This window comes from Bombus fervidus, chromosome 5 (genome assembly GCF_041682495.2).
Source record: "Bombus fervidus isolate BK054 chromosome 5, iyBomFerv1, whole genome shotgun sequence".
In the NCBI taxonomy this organism is placed as follows: domain Eukaryota; kingdom Metazoa; phylum Arthropoda; class Insecta; order Hymenoptera; family Apidae; genus Bombus; species Bombus fervidus.
Window position 1 is genome coordinate 12,538,895 of NC_091521.1, and position 18,246 is coordinate 12,557,140.

General features: G+C 35.9%; 1 protein-coding gene across 43 annotated transcripts in view; it reads right to left on the reverse strand.

The window, feature by feature from the left end:
- Positions 1–3,996: 3,996 nt before the first annotated feature.
- Para (sodium voltage-gated channel paralytic) overlaps positions 3,997–18,246 on the reverse strand; it is a 69,550-nt gene continuing 55,300 nt past the window's right edge. For all 43 annotated transcript variants that reach the window (XM_072003311.1, XM_072003321.1, XM_072003319.1 and 40 more), the window contains 6 exons: positions 15,873–15,995; positions 15,140–15,334; positions 14,815–15,060; positions 13,990–14,260; positions 12,280–12,584; positions 3,997–12,069 (listed from right to left, as the gene is read on the reverse strand). In XM_072003311.1, the coding sequence (XP_071859412.1) occupies positions 11,287–12,069; positions 12,280–12,584; positions 13,990–14,260; positions 14,815–15,060; positions 15,140–15,334; positions 15,873–15,995 (1,923 nt within the window). In that variant the 3' untranslated portion in view covers positions 3,997–11,286. The remainder of the gene's footprint in view (positions 12,070–12,279; positions 12,585–13,989; positions 14,261–14,814; positions 15,061–15,139; positions 15,335–15,872; positions 15,996–18,246) is intronic.

An 18,246-nucleotide genomic window follows, 5' to 3' on the forward strand; every position in this document is an offset into this window, starting at 1 on the left:
TATAAATTAATTTTAACTTATAGAGATTATTAACAGAAGTTAATATCTAAAAAATTTTCAGGACCTATTGCAATTTAAATTATAAATTGTATGACTGATAAATATATATATGTAGATATATTTTTGCATGTATATCCACATATTACATTTTCATATTTCACATATTTTATTTGCATACTTTGACATATACTAAATGCATAAACATCTGCTAAGTATTGCTAAATGTTGCCTTAGTTTAGCTTCAAATAATTTACTGCTTGCTATGCTTACACTATTTTATTATTGTTATAATGCATAGTATATATGTATGTTCTTGTGTTATGTACAAAGCAGATATGGGTACATGCACTAAATGAAATAAGATTGGTTTTGTGAGAATGTGTTAATTCCTCCAGTGACAGTCACGTGATAGGCTCTGGATGGCATTGCTTTATTATTATGCATCACCACAGACAAAATATGGGATAGACTTATAACTCAATGCACAACCATATCTGAAAGGCTCCAGAGCCTCTTTACCATTTTGGGATCATTTTGTCAACGTTACTAATTATAATATAAATTCAGATTCAAATTTATATTCAGATTTCCAAATTCAAATTCAAATGTATGGGATTCAATGAACTTAGGCATCTATTGTGTAGCTTCTAAGATTTTGATGTGTTCCATCTTGCTGATCTCACAGACATGATGCACTGAATTCAACGATTTTGGTCTCAATTTATTACACATACAGAGCTGTGACGCACACAAAACACGTATACAAAATAAATACATTGATATTGAAAATATTTATAAATAATATTGATTTCTTTGTTTCGGACTATTGAATTGGATATAATTTCTATGTTCGCCGTAATAAATCGCAGAGGGCGTAGGAAACACTGATTTTTTCGAAGTCGGTATTTCAGAACATGTAATACGAAGTTCGCCTTATAAATTTCTTATTCTTTGGTTAGAATTGAAAGTAGAGGAATTTATGAAAGCGGTTCTTTTAACATAATTCCTTGTTTTCTTAACTGTAAAATGAAGTATGATATTTGTTACATAATTCTAAAGTTTGCTTTTTCTTTGAGATGCAATAAAGATTATCATATTTTGTACATCTTTTTCGTGAAAGCTATATACGATAAGCGATAATTGGATTTGTTAATCGTATTAAGTCATAGGAACCTTGAACTTACGACATCGAGTCGTTCTTGAGATTCAGCCTCAAATTGTATTGCATTCCAGATCTGAATTACGTCAGACTGAAACATATGACGAACCAAGAGGCAATATTATAAATAGATATGCTTCGTAAGCTTTGCTGACATTTTAATATGAGTTGAACTTTAACTTCTGTCTTTTTTTGAAATAGAAAAGTTTACATCTAGTATATATTCAGAAATATCAGTTAATCCATAAGATGAGATCGATGCATAAAGGTAAATTAAATAATATAGCAAAACAGGTATTAAGTATATACTTACTCCAGAGTAATCACACTGATTACTTTTTAACAAAGTCAAGCAGCATTCGTTTTAAAATCGTAATCACTTCTTGTAAGCACTTTGCGCTTTCATCACTCTAAATTGCATATAATTGTATAAGACCTACATTTCTCATATGTTCAACCAATTTGTTCTGATGTGTATACAGAGTGTCTAAAAAAATTAGTGATATTTTCACTGCATTAAATAATTTACTATTAATTAGTTTGTACTGTTTATATTATCGATTGATTTGTTATTAGAATAGATCGAAAATATTTATATTTCTTTACAGATTTACAGATTTTATGAAATTAAAGAAATAAAACTTTTTAATCTGTCCTACTTTTTTTTACTCATCTTTAGATTTATTTTACCATCTAAATATCATAAGGAGTACTTTCCCTTGGATACTTGGATACTTGGATATTTTTGCACATTAAAATTTCTCATAAATTTACTATCAGCAGTTTACTTTGTAGACAGAATTCAGGCAAATTTATATCATATCAAGACGTGGACATAATTGAAAAGAATTATTAGAGCGTCACATAGTATTCTACGAAGCATCTGAAAAAGTGCGATTGTCACGTAGAACGCGAATTAACGTCGTCGTCCACGACATTCCTCTGTTTTAGAGAGTTGAATCGTTTGCCTTGATGCTATGACACAACAATCGTTTACGAGAGTTTTGATAATACGTATACTATCTATTATGTTAACTATAAGAGATAAAAATAAAATTTTCAATGTAAAAAATATAACTTATGTATCGTTTTATTAAACAAATTTATCAAAAAATTATTTGTTGTTAAGCATATCCTTTATTACTATTTATTTGAATGACTTATTTTACTTACTTTCGTATTATTAAGAGCTTGAGAAGTTGAACCAGGAAATACACGAAAAACAAAAATATTTTTTACCACAGGAAAACATAAAAGGTTAAAATTTGTTTTATCAAATTTAATTTATTTATTACAATTAATAGAACTAATAAATTGAGTTAATGTCTACCATTATTGTAGACCTTAAACCAAAAATATCTTGTGCTAAAAAATTTTAACCATCTTCATCTATAAATATCCATTCTATTTTCCCTTCTATTTTATCAAATGCTAAAGAATGGAACAAAGTCTCTCAGAGAACCGAATCGACTCTTCTATTTTCTTCCTCTCGCGCGCGCTTCGATCGAAACGTGCGTAAAATCCAATAACGTACGCGGATATTTTAAGAACGATTCGGAAAAAAAAATAATAATAAAAAGGAAAAAAATGCGCTAAAAAGGTGAGTGCAACGTGTGTTTTGTGAAAGTTATGTCTCCAAGGATTGTTCGTTGCATAGCGCGTCACACGTCCGTTAAATGTCCCAAACCTTTTGGAGACCATTTTATTTTTTCGAAATTAGGTATTCATGCTGCACGATTCGGGTCCAGAGAGCCATATACGGCTGGCCAAAGACACCAGACATGATGTATATGTACGTACCTCATCGATGCAGCAAGGAGAAAGCTGCTTTCAGTGTTAATTCAGGACAAGTACCTTTATTTTACACGCGGCAAAAACTCCATAGGCGAAAAAATCGACGTGGCGCCGATTAACATGGCTCGAAATAGCGGTGCCGATCTTTTTATAGCATGGCGGGTGTCTATTTATACCTGGACGTATATTTAATCATCACGCAAAGGGAAATACGTAATTTTCGGATGCGTGAAAAAGTGGAACGGAGTAAATTGACTTAACGTTAAAGTATAACATTAGTGAACATAATAAATAAATGCTTCTTTGAAAAATCGTCGTTTCATTGAAATAATAATAGCCTGATCGTTGGGTCGAATAACGTTTAAACAAATTTCACACGGAGTATGAGTGAAGTTTTCGTTACGAATTTCTCTGCTTTTTTCTTTTTTTTATCTCGAGTTTATTTAGCTCGCGATGTTTGGTTTCAAATACGTGACCAGACGATTGTTTTAAAGAAAATATTTATAAAACGCGAAGAACGCCAGGGAGAAATTTGAAGTACTAGAGTAAAGCAATTTCTTTACGTTTTTATGAATTGGTTTTGTATTGGTGAAAAATTCGAAGCATCCCGTTCTTGTGAAACATCCTGTAGTTGCTATTACACAAGATTTTCTAGTGCAAAAGCGAACTGTAATAGATATCCGAGGATGATGTGTGATATGAATATTTTTAGATACTATATCATTTTAATTATTAATATCAATATCAGTACTGCAAGATTATCATTAGGTTATACTAAAAAATATTAATGCTAATGTTAATACTGCAGTTTACGATTAATATTGATAATAAGTATTACTGTTAATATCATTTAAACGTAGCTAATTGTAAAGATAATGAAACGTTACGAATTCTTATAAAGTATCATGATTAAAAATTTCAGAAAGCACAAGTCGAAAGAACTGGAGCCGTGAAAGTCACAAGGATATTAATTGAAACAGCCTATAGAAATGGCAGTCGTTCCATGATTGCAGGGTCAAATGATGACAAGGACAACAATCGTATGAGTGTTAAGCTTTTTCGTTTATTGAAAATATCTCTGTAAAACGTGTGTATATTGTGGCCGGGCGAGGTAAGCCGACAAAACCGAATCTTTTTTTTTTCGACAACGAAACGAAATCGGGTAGCAAACGAAGGAATACGGTGAAGACATTGAAAACAATAATAGAGTCGAATCGTTATTTAGTTATCTACATAAGTAAAGGACGAATCAACGATGCATTCGCTTACTTTTCTTTTTTTCTCTTTTTTTTCGTTTAATCTTAGTATATTAATTATATTATGTATAACAAAGCGGTAACAACTTGTTAATTGTAACTATTACGGTAATAATCGTTTACTTTATATAATTACAATAATGTAATGTAAGGATGATCGTTAACTAATCGATAACAAACGAATCGTTTCCTCCTCCATCCTTCCTTCGTCTTGATCATCATATTATCCTCGTCACTATCTTGAACTTCGTCTTTTCCCCCTATTTTTCTTCTTTTATTTTTTATCTTTAGTTTCATTTTCTTATTATTATTTTCTTTTAAATCCGATATCGGTCTTCAGCTAAATCATTTCGTTATTTTGTTCGTACAATCCCCTCTTTCGTATTAATTATTTAACAACAGTTTTTTTATCCCTTTTATTATTTGCTCTTTAATTTAATAATCATAGTAAACATAGTAATTATTTATAATATTGTGCAAATAATCCATATTTTTATTTTGTTTAATAGTAATGAATGTCATTCAACGGAGGAGCTCTTCTACGTTCTCTCTTTCTCTCTCTCTCATTTTCTCGCCCTTTCGCACTCTTCTCGCTTACTCGCTCCCTTTCTCTCTCTCTCTCTCGCGCGCTCTCGTTCATTCTTTCACGCATACACGCTCTTTCGCACGCACTCTGTCTCGATGTCTCTCTTTGCTTGCTCGCGCGCATTCACGACACGCAATTGCGCATGCGCGCCGCCGCGGCATGCGTCCGAGCATGCGCGCACAAGCGCGAGCACTCACGGAGCACGCATTTGAATGGACGATCCTTCGCGCGTAATGTTTTTTTCGACAGCTAGCTCGTTAAAATTGGATCTTTTTTTTGGTTTCTTAGCACATTTCGTCTATCTAGCTTGTTGACCCATGGCAGTTGCTTGATCATTATACTGGCCGACAGGCTCCGCAGCTTGACACTTTACTCAATTATTCTCTGTATATATCTTTTTTAAATCTTCCTTTGTTTAGCCCAACTCTAGGATTTTTTCTGCTTCGTATCTTCTCCTCTTTCTTTTTTTTTTTTTTGAATAGCTTTTGTGTACTCATCAGTTAGTTTTATTATCTGACGACGTTTAGGTTAATGAGTTTCGAGAGTTTTCGAGACACTACAAAGCCTTTTTTGTTTTTTTTTTTTTTGTTCGCTATCCGTTTAAGAAAATTTCGTGCATTTACGATTAGTTAACTTAGTTTCATTTCTTCTTTATACAATGCGTAACGGCAGTATCGTCCACGGAGAAAGTACGTTTAAATCTCGTCTTACCTCGCTTAACGAAGGAAAGCCCTATATGTATATATATATATTTTTTTTTTTTTGTTCTTTAATATCTTACAGCCGTCGTCGCGCAAAAGCTGGTATTTAATGTACGTTTATTTTTTGTTTCTGGTAAAACGAAAATCAATGAAGCACACCACGCATACTCTTCCACCCCCCTCCCCCTCGTTTCTTTTCGCAGCCATAGCAAATGTTTTGGCCGATCGAACGAATATTTTTTTCACCGTTCCCGAGCATGTTTTTGTTCCGAGCGTTACGCTCAAACGAATTTGCAGGCAACCCTTCGAGACGCGTGTGTTCCCGACCTTACGATTTTCTCTTTTCGATACGACCGTAGATTAAACGGGCCGAATGTTAACAGGCTTACCAACGATCGGTAAACGCGATTGAAAACCGGGGAAGTTGCGATTCAATCGAACATTCGATCACGAAAAATCTAGATCACAGTCTTCACGTTCGCGAGATAAAAAGCACTGTGTGTACGTGTATCCGGACAAAAAGGAGAAAAGAAGAAGAAGAAGAAGAAGAAGAAACGATGTTCATTTGGCGTGTCTCTCGGGGGAAGAACGATTCCTACAGAATCCGAAAGATCCGTTTATCGTTAAAAAGAGGCCAGTGTGTTTTGGAACACTTTCCGCGCGATTGCACCTCGTTTCGTTCGTCACGCCCTGTTTACATATTTTTTTTTTACTTCCTTCCTTTCTTTCTTTCTAACGTTTGTCGTGTGTCTCGAGAATTTTATTGCTTCTAGAAGTTCGCGGTTGCCCATTCGACAAAGTAGTATCGAAAATATATATGTATATTATATGCGTACAAACCATTTGATTATTATCGAATTATTTGCACATATTACAGCACGGGAGGGGTTCAAAACATAAAAAGGGGCGAGAGGGGGTATCGGAGTAATTAGACAGTGAGCCGGACGGACCATCAGATACGTCGTACTTCGATAGAAGAAGGATCGACGAGTTGAATGAATTTCGTCGTCGATCGATCTCGTGCCTCGATTCGTTTCGTTTCGTCGTCGTCGTCGTTCATCGTGCTCCGTGTTATGTTAGGTTATGTCATACGTTATACCGGATGCATTTTACCGTATCGTTCGTCGCGATCGTTTTGACCTCTACGAAACAACTTTCGAATAACGTGCGCCTACAAAAAGAAAAAATTCGAAGTTTCTCGTCAAGTATATACGCGAACAGCAACGGCATCGCAATGCATGTATGCATGTTTTTTTGTTTTTAAGCGTAATCCGTGTTTCTGCTTTTGCGTTGCAGAGAGATTACCGAAGATAATAGATATGATGAGCGGATGAATACCCGATTGATAATCGATGTGATTGTGCAGATATATTGTATTGGGATATTATCGGAATCGTCTCAAGGAGAGATTCAGAACGTAAGAAAGCCGAGTCTCGGAAGAAACGAAGAACGACGATCTCCTCCGAACGAACGAGTCGCGAGGACGCAGCCACGCGCATGCGTATACTTTGAAGCGTACTCACGAAAAGGATCATCGAATGGCCCGCGACGAGAATCGTGAAATGCAATTATAATATACGTAGAAAAGGTACGAGGACATTAATATCGGACAGGCTTCTCTAAAATACTTTGACAAAGCGGACTCGACACCGATAGTGTGTGAATTATTTGTACGAGTAATTTACAATGATCCTCACCCTCTTGAGCCTTCGTAGCTTAAAATAATGAACATTTGTTTTTTTTTTTTCTTTGTCTGCTTTTTCCATAATTCCCCGTTATTTCTCGCGTTGTTCCTGCATTTAACCCCATCATACCTACGTTTCCCTTAACCTCATCTTTCTTTCTTTTTTTCTGTCCAGCTTGTAACAAATTTACACCATTTTCTAGCTCACAGAACGTCCGTAACCATACCGCTTTCGTTATGTCCTCGTCGTCGTTCCTGCCACACATTTCAAATACAATCCTTCGAGCGAGCTGCGAGTTTCTTTGCCACGTTACGTCCGTTTTCGACCAGCGAGAACGATTCTATGTTCGTTTATTATCGCGTCTCCGCCGCCGCTAGCGCGACACCTGTTTCCTGTTAAGACAACATGGACAACGTGGTGCCGCTCCTCTTTCCTTTTCCCATCATCTCTTACTTTCTCTATTCCATTCCGGAACGCGGATGTAAACGTAGAAAAATAACGATCGCGCAATCCGCGTTAACACACACACGCACACACATTATAGTTCATTTTTGTCCTCTGTGTTGTTGCTTCGCTAACGCACGCCCGTTGCGCGCCAAATCGAGATTAGCTTCTTTCGTGTACGTACCTACGTGTATAATATAGGTTGATCTGTACTTTTTTTTTATGGCAAAATGAACCGTGCATCGCTATCATCGTTGATAGACGCGTTTCAACGAACTCTCGTTTATCCCCGTGTGCATACTGTTTGCAACGCGTTTCTCGATTCATTTCACGCGATCTATGCGATCGTACGTTGCGTGAAAACGATGCGATTGAGGTTATTCACCCGTGATAGAATCATATGCCATGGTTAACGGTCATTGAGAATTTCGTTCGATGTGTATCGATTTACTTTCCTCAATCGCGACACAGTTCTATCTAGCCATATGGCAGATAGGATCGTACTATTCGCGAGATTAGGCACACGATCTTTCACGAGGTTCTTAAGCACGTAAACCCGTTCGAAATCGAGCTACAAACTCGGACGATTCCTTTCTTCTACGAAGCATCGATTCTTTTTTTTAATTATTTCAAATATACCGAATTTTCTTCTTAAATATTTATATTGCGATTCGTACCGAAAGAAAGTGTATGTTGCTTCGTCGGTGTCGTTAATCGTTATTGTCCTTGGACAATCGTGCAGCTTCTCGAATCGCAAACGGAAATTGTTTAGGATATCTTTTGGGTGTTTGTTACCTCTTATGGAGATAATTCGTACTTGATAATTCAACGGAAACTATGCACTAAATATTTTAAATAACCAACATTAAAATAATCATTTAAAATCTTAACAATTTCTTTTTTTGAAAACTTAACGTCTTGATTTGGCATCTATTGTTAAACTATGTAGAATGACACAACTTTCTCGCTCAGAGAAATTAATTTATAACATGAATTAACTAAAACGCGAATGAATCCTCAGATTTAAATTTTATCTTTAGAAAATGTGAATTATGTTCGAATATGTATAAAAAAATTGTTTTAAGTAGACGTTATATTGCTTTAGAACATATACAACTTTGAAGATATGAAATTATTAACAAAAAATGTACTGGTTAACAATCGATATGGCGAGTTCAGTATTCATCAGAATCTAATAATCTTATTAACACTTTACTGGATCGGAATTAAAATTTCGAATCATATAACAATCATAAAATCATCAACAATGATAAACTGAATATTTATATCGTTTTTGCAATTCGTAATATTTTAATAATTTTTTAATATGAAAATGACAAAACATTTAATTCGATAAAATATACTCATCATCACTAACAAATAAATACAATTTTAAATCTCAAAGTTGTCTAATTATATTACTGGTTTAACAAGTATTTTACCATAATAATTGAGAGTTAAATATCTGTTAGGAAAACGAGCCAAAAACAGTTGTGCCCAATTCTACGTTATCAACCGAGTTAATCGTTAATTCTTTCAGCCTATTTAAACGTGCGGCGTTTTACTCATTTAAAAGATATACTACGCGTACTGCGAGACGGGTTTACGGGCGCACGGTTGTCGATTACAATTATTCGAATAACGTTACACTATTATGTATATTCATTTATTCCAAAGCGCATCACTACGTCGTGTAAGATTGTGTCTGTGTAAGTTTTTTGCAAATGTGTAAGTATCTAGCTGATGATGATTGCGAAATTTGTATTCGCCATACCTTCCCCCTCTCTGTTCCTCTTTGGCAAGAATATTGTTCATAGATATCTAAAAAAAAAAAAAAGAGATAGTCACATTTTCATCAACTACCATCAATATAACAATGAAAACTCATAGGGAAAAAGAAGAGTTACTAGACTTTGAATCTAGATACATAACTGTTTTACCGACCGACTTACTCCAATCGTATTTCTCCCTAAATCGCTCTATGCGAGTAATTCTTATTAGATCTTTTAAATAAATAGTAATTATATGACCAAATATTAAAATAAATATTAAAGTCGTCAAATTGTTCTAATATATAGATATTAAATGTCGAAGTGCAGAGACGAGGAACAGAGAAGCAGACGGTCAATTAAAATAAAGCCGCGCGATCGAATGTTCGCGCATCGTATTGCGCAAAATTTGTTCAAGCCGAGCGAATGTAGTAAACTACGCGTACATTTCACATTATTAACATTCTTGTTCACCATCATCATCATCATTATCATCATCGTCATAATCATCAACATCATCATTTATAATCGTTATCTTAATCGTTCTATGATCATCCTCACTATTATCGTCAGTTATGATCAGCATCTTCATCAATGTCTTCGTTTCCTCCATTGTTCCGTCGTTCTTTTCTCGTTTCCTTCTTTCTTTTCTGTTCAGTTTCAGGTTCAGAAAACTCTCTCGTCTTTATACACCACTGTACGATGACTAGAATAACGGATCAAAATGTCACCCACGAACCTCGACCGCAGCGAATCAACATTGATTTTTACATTTTTATAGATTTTCTAGAACCTTCCTCTTCTTCGTTTGTTGTGTTTATCAGCGAATTGGCGAGTCGCTGTTCAAAACCATGTAAAAAATCCAATATACGCGGGTAAAATTTTACGAATCGGCTATATACCGTGTTAATTTTTGTTTCCTCTAGAATAGATGAGAAACGATCGTTGATCTCTTGTTTTCTTTCTCCGTTTTATGAACGCGGCAATATTAACTGTCTCACCGTAGAACGCAGGTCTTCGTTTCAATGTCGGTCACGCGAAAAGATGATTCTTTGCTTTCGTTTCATTGCGTTTCGAGTACGCGTGCGTATAACGCAGCTGGCGCGGATCGTCATCGTCATCGTACGATCTCTAAAAGAAGAAGAACGGTAAGGAATGCCGTAACGAAGTCCATCGAGGGCAGGAATTCTGAGTGCGTTGCAACGTGAACCGTCGAGTCCTGATTTGTTTTTTGAAGGGGGGGAAGTTGACTCGAAGGTTACGTTGTTCATAGTCGAGTACACTTCTCTATACACCGACTATCGTTATACTCTTCGTATGTGTTCTTCTCTGTTATCAGTTCTTGCCCTTCGATTCCTCTTCGTATGTCCATCCTTATCTTCGTTTCGCAGCCAAATCCTATTATATTCGATCACGGTTTCTTCCATAAATATTCCTCCGCGGAACGAGAGAACCGAGCCAATCCCAACAACGAGCACGGACGATGGGTGTACGCGGTATCAGCAGTCTATGTTTCTCTCTGTCGTCTCACTATTCGCGCCCCATTCTCGAACGACTCGCCCAGAAAAACCAAAATGAAACATCCTGTGTTCTGTTCCCTCATGTGTCCCATTTCTCGCTCTTGTGTGTTCATCAGCTAGCGACGTGTCTCCCAACGATCGTAGCGTTTACAATGGATTTAAAGGCAACTCGTTGGAGGAATGTATTTTTTTTTTTTTTTTTTAATATTTTGTTTATACAACTATAAGGCTGTCGATGGAGAGCGCGCGCGAGGTCCGTGAGGCCGCTGCTCTCCGCGAGCAGTATTAGCGCATCTGTTATAATTCTATAGTTGTTAGTCGTGGTGGCGCTTACTACGACGGTGGCGGTGCTTGGGACGTCGTGGACGCCGATCAGACGTCCGCGGTTCTCGAGGTTACGCTCGGCGATCGGCTATGTATGACGACTCTGTGACCATTTTTCGTCACGAAACCGTCGCTCTCGACCAAGACCGCGGTCTGTCTGACCCGTGGATCGGTGTCAGCGTCGTCGCTTTCTTCGCTTGGTCCGCCTAGACGTTGTTGCTTGTGCTTTCTCCAGGCGTTCTGAATCAGACGCGCGCAATACTCCTCACGCTGACGCCACAGAGTCGAGGAAACTGGTTCGTAACCAGCCTCACCTGGACGCGTTTGAACCTCGATCTCTGCCGACTCCTCGATCGGATTACCCTTGCGCGCGAAGAAGTCTTTCGTGAGAGCATCCAGAATGTCTACGCAGAACATCATATCTCCCTTGCATATTGGGATGTCCATAGATACGATCTTGTACTTGTTTGGCTTGTGTATCTGTAACGGCGGCTCTAGCACGTCCAAGAAATCGGACAGCTGATCGTATCTGATGTACTGCGTTCCATCTGGGTCGAACTGTTGCCAGATCTCGTAGTACATGTCGTAGTCGTCATCCGTCAGACCTTCCTGCACATCCTCGGTAGCTTGGGAGTAATTCTCCAAGATCACGGCGATGTACATGTTTATCACGATCAAGAAGCTGATCACCAGGTACGAGAGAAGATAGGCGATGCCGATCGTGGACGAACCACAGTTGCCCGGATATCCTATCTCGTTGTTCGGTTCCTGGCAGTCCTCCTCGTTTATTATACCGTCGAGGACGCCATCCCAACCGGCAGACGTTGACATCTAGACGAATTCAAGAATTTTTATGTAATGATCTTGTTGCAAAAATTCAGTTTATTTAGCTGTATGACATTATTCAGTATTTCGTCACAAGAAGGTAGAAATTACACGTAAAGAATTTATTATAAAATAATACGAAGCACGTTGCAGTGTCTTTTATACTGAAGCATACTTGGAAAATTATGTTTCGATGAACGTAGTAGGTATAATTACCTGGAATAGCAATATCATCGACTGGCCGAACGTTTTGAAATTGTATACATCATCCAGTCCGCTCTTGTCTTTCACGTGCATGAAGAATGACATTCCAAAAATCGCGAAGATAAACATCACCAAAAACAGTAATAGGCAAATATTGAAGAGAGCTGGTAACGACATCGCCAGGGCGAAGAGAAGAGTTCGAATACCCTTAGCACCTTTCACGAGTCGAAGCACACGACCGACTTTTGCCACCCTTACTACACGGAGCAAGGTCGGCGATACGAAATATTTCTCAATAATATCGCTGAGAACCAGACCTAAAGGGAACAGATATACATTTTATTACAATAATCCTTAATACTTTATAAAATACTATTGCTATCGAGTGACAATAAGAAAGGATAAGATTTATGTGTCAACTAGATTAGGTTGTGCGATCTAGGTAAAGGCGGTGCTCTCTAAGTTGATAAGTGTTTTAAGTTCCATGCAACGGAAAATCTTTGCACACAGGATTACTAGTCTTATGAAACTTTATTCATTCGTTGAATATAAAGTACGTGAAAAATTATGCGTTTCTAACTCTAATTTGGTTTGTAAGCAATAATATTGCACAATGAATGATAACAAAGAGTTTCGTGAAAATAGTGTTTCTTATTTTGTTTCTTCAAGAAGAAGATTCAAGGTGTTTGATGCACGATTCAAGATTCAAAGGAAATAGATTAAAAAAAAAAACATGCATCATACAGTCCTAAGGACTATCATCCCTTGTTCTCTAATCTTTTCTTCTTGTTAGATCTGGCTATAAAAAAAAAAAATTAACATGCAGTTTTAGATTGATAAAAAAAAACAGAAACTTGATTAAAGCTCGATCACTCGTTAGATCACGCGGTGCTGTACAAGAAAAAAAAATGTATCATTGTCGTAGATTTTCGTGTTAGGCATTCAAAAGTTTAAAGATGAGCAGACTAGCAATCGATTACTCCTTTCTACGAAGACTAATTTGGAAAAAAAATCTCGTAATACAGACCCGCTCTTACCCGATTTTTTGACTAATGATCGTCTTTACATCAATCAACATGTGTAAATACCAGTCAAATACGACATTATATCAATATGAAAAGATACCAACAAATGTTTAACCATTAAAGCTGTTTAAATTATTAATTTAAGATTGAAAGTTCATTATGAAAAAACCAGATATTAGACTGGTTAAATTTTATTAGAAAGATATATAAAAAATAGATAAATAAATTGCGCAATCAAATGATAATGAATTAAGTTAAAAATCAAATTCTATGAATTTTTAAAATTAGTATAAAAATATTTGAATACTGATCTGCTTTATAAATAAAGAGTTATAATGTTGCTTTTAATGACTGGACACATGTTCATAACCGTGAGGAAACGAGGATTATACAGGATAGGAAAGACAGGATTACACATAACATCAATGTAAGGCTACGTAACATAATGACGCTGATCAGTCGTTGCAGCACACGTGAAATATTAATCCTGTACGCTTTCTTTTTTGCTAAGATGCTAAGTTTTGCGTGCAGTAGAGATAATGAATTGAACATGCTCATTTGCATCCTAATTAAAAAAAAAAAAAAAGAAGAGAGAGCTATGTTGTGTGATGAAAAAGCTAACAGGATTATCATCTTCATTATCATATATCAATTTCACGGGGGCCATACGACTGAACTAATCATTACATTACATTACCTAATATTGACAATATAACAACAACAAAATCAAAGAGGTTCCATGGCTCCTTGAAATAGTGGTAACGCAGAGCGAAGATCTTCATGAGACACTCGCTGGTGAATATCACAATGAATATCATGTTTAGATAGTCCAGAACATCGCTGAAAGTCTGAGTTTGTTGATAGTGGTCCAACGTCATCGTAAGCATATTCAGTCCGATGAACAACATGATTATCATATCGAACTTTTTGTCCGTCACTATTTCAAACACTATTGCCTGCGGCCTCCACTGAAATACAAAATGTTTGCGTTAAAATAGAGATTTTTTAATTGAAGAAAGAAAGTAGAAAAATTCAATAAGCACCTACTTCTTAATAAGCTATTCAGCTATCGAATTTGGAATAGATAATTACCAAAATTTTACTTAAGATTTACTTAACTGTCAGAATTTTACAATACAACGCAATGAATCGCTAAAATTTCAGAATTGTAAGTTCTCAAAATTATAAATTCCCATTTACAGTAAAATTTCATAACTAAGAATTTCCTATTACTACAATTTCAGAACCAAAGACTCTTATTCTACTAAAGTTTTACAATTAAAAGTTGTTCACCGCCAAAATTTTACAATTAAACATTTCCAACCCCTAAAGTTTTACAATTTAAGACGACTAATCACGGAAATTGCAGTGTTCAAAATTTAGCTATACACAAAATTCAATACAAATGGACTTAAGCACTGTAAGAGAGATTATCAGATCATCAGATTGAGTTGCTAGGATCAAGAGAAGAATCGAAGAGGAAGAAATTCACAAATATTCCAACAACATATTCTCTACATACTCTTGGACGTGGAATTGCTTTCAATGGTTTCTTGCTACCCATTTTTTTCATAGCGTTGTAATATTTCTTCTGGTCTTCCGTCATGAACATCTCGAGAGAACCACCCGCCTTTTTCTTCTGCTCGTTGAAGTTATCGATGATCACACCAATGAATAGATTAAGGGTAAAAAACGATCCGAATATAATGAAGAATACAAAATAGAAATACATGTAGATGTTTGTTTCACGAATTGGTTGTTTGTTGAGCTGTAGGCACAAAAGAAAGATTAATTAAAGAATCAAACGACGATTATTGATTGATTCAAGTTACAAACGATACACTCACCTCCCTAGAATCTATCGCGTCATTCATGATCTGAATCCATCCTTTAAACGTGGCCACTTGGAACAAGCACAGATAAGCCTTTCCTACGTGGTCGAAATTCATCGGAGAATTCTCCCAGGTATAGTTCTCAGCCAAACAGGCATTTCGGTCAGGGATTATTTCGTGGCTGAGTGTTGTTTTATTGGCATCTACGCACTGTGAACAGAAAACGAATATAGTTAATTAAATAGAAAAATATATGCACGACGTTTGACGATCCTTTATTATTTATTACCGCATATTTTTCAAGATAAGCTGAAGGCAGAACAGGAATATTCTGCTACCTTTAATTTTCCGATATTGGCTTTTCGGGATGGACAATCGTGTTTCTGGCTCAAAATGCAAATGCCAAATGCACGCGCAAAATCGGAACACGATCGCTCATCCCGAAGAGGCAATATGAAAATATCTCATCATGGTGAAAGTTTGAAATCCAAAGTACTTCTCTAATTTGTTTTGAATTTAGTTATTAAGCTGTAAGAACTCTGTACAAGAATGGAAATTGAATACTGAGTTGTAAGTAAATTTCTGGTGTATAAATACTAAATAATTTAAGACGATGAAATAACTTTCTCAAGCTTTCAACGATTCGCGAAGAATCCTCTCATTTCCTTGATCAGATTTGAACACAAACATTTCTGAAATATGTCTCAAACATCACGCTTAATTACAAGAACACCTTTGAAATAATTACCTTGAAATATTTGCCGGCAAAAAGCTGTACACCCATAATGGCGAAGATCAACCAGAAGATAAGACACACCAGTAACACGTTGAAAATGGATGGAATGGCTTGAACCAAAGCATTGACGACTACCTGTGAGACAAAACCGCTCGTTAAAGTATCTGGAAATCGGTCCAATCAATGTTCTTTTTTTTTTTTTTTTTTTAATTCTGTTTCTCTATGTGCTTAAGTATGCGTTTCTATGCATCTCTACGCGTTTCTAAGTAAATGTCTACGCCGTGTGTTACGAATTCATCGTATGTGCAATGTAAATCTTGGATTCATCTTTTGCGATAAAATAAACGAAAGGATAAAACACCGCGCGAAAACAAACAGGAATGTCGCATTATCGTCGTATACAATTCGAACTCGATGAAAATTGACAAAAGTCCAAAAGAAATTCAATTGAATTTAATCAGCCAATGAAATTAGTCCTGGTCAATTTCTACGAGAAAGGGAAAAGAATCTATCGTATAAAAATGTGATATCACGATCAAATGTTCAATTTCATATAATTTTGATCCGAGAACAAGAAGCACGCAACATCGCTGCTCGATTTCGCTCGATTTTTCACGATTGCACAGGATCAAATCAGGAAACAGAGTCGATAAAATATCTTGGCTCATCTTTCTCGCAATAATATCTACGAAACGAGTCCAATCGAGTTTTCCCATGAATTTGTTCTCTTTTCTTTTTATGGAACAGTAAACCGAGGTAAACCTTGCATACTTACTTCAACACAATAACTATCACGTTCAATTTCGTACAACTACACCGCACGAACATTGATTATATATCTATATATATATATGTATACCAATGAAACACCGAAATCACAAGTCTCCAGACAAATTCAAACAGACAAAGAGAAAAAAGAATTAAAAAAGAAGAAAAAAAAAGAAAAAAAAAGAAAAAGAAGAAGAGGAAGAATCACGGCGAACACAAGGAGTGCCTCTGCGTTCACGAAGTATAATATTCGCGAACTTCATGGAAATCAATAGACTTGTGAAACAAATTAAGAAGGAACAAAGTATCGCTTTGCCTGATCATTGATCGATGTGACGTATGGTGCATACTTAACGTTGCTTCGAGATCACGACTACAAGTGTGCACATAGAATTCACACGAGAAATAAACGAAAGCCAGCAGCAAGTGACGCACAAAGCATGTAACAGTGAAACATTCCATTCGATATATTCGATGCGTTTTGGCGTGCGAAAATTTTTAGCGTTCCTCAGCGGCAAGCAACAATCCCATGCAGAAATCGAAATAATATATAATATATATAATATATACTATCGCATAGTATGTTCATTGATTTTACGTGTTTATATATTATATATATAATATATATATTTATATATTTATATAGGTAGACAGATTATGCTGAAAATTAGTAGCTACGAACTACTGTATAATAAGATAGGATAAGATAGTGTCAGGGCGTGGGCATGACAGTAACTCTACGCCCAGTATCTCAGCGACCTTGTATTACAGTTATGTAGAATCATTTTATGTCTGTAATGAGATATATAAACTGTTAAATTCATCCGAGAATGGTAAGTTACTAGTATGTTTGATGTAGGTATATAATACGTGTGTTGTTCGAGTATGTTGAGACCAGCTGTTTTCTAGATGAGGCACGTTTGTTTCAGGCTCGTTGAATTTCACAATAAGTATCTAAATACACCGCCGTTCGTAAATCTTGTCTAAACTTGTCATCGTTATTTTATTACTTACTAATTGAAAATAATTTAATCGAAGGATACGTTTCCGAGCTGTTCGATTTATTATCTGTCGACACCTATGCAGACAGGGTCATCGCCTGTGCAGGCGTTGATATCGCCGAGCTTCCCGTGGTTTTCTATGTAAGTTGTTAGGCTGATGAAGAGTTAGAGTCCTTGATATTTGTCTAATTTCTTCGATAATTCAAATAATAACGAGTAATCGTAGATGGTAAAATTTGTTTGAAATAATAATTTAAAAATATACAGTTCCGAGACTTTTCTACACATGCGAACATATTCTATGAAAAATAAGGATATAATATAACCGTAACAATTTTGCTTATCTTCTTTTTCACTAATTTGTTACTATTTGCATTTTTTAAATGATTTTTCTGTACAAAGTATTTAGAAGCCTGTACGTTTATACGATATATCCTTTCTTCTCTTTATCACTTTGTTCTAGCACCGTTTGCTGGAAAAGAACTTGGGACACTTTGTACGTAAAATGAATACAAATCTATCGTTGTATGTTTCTTCAAGCGCCCGTTTCGTTTTCACCCAAAATTGAGGATCTATTTCACGTTTTTGCCTGGATTTCCTTTCAAGTAGTACGTAAT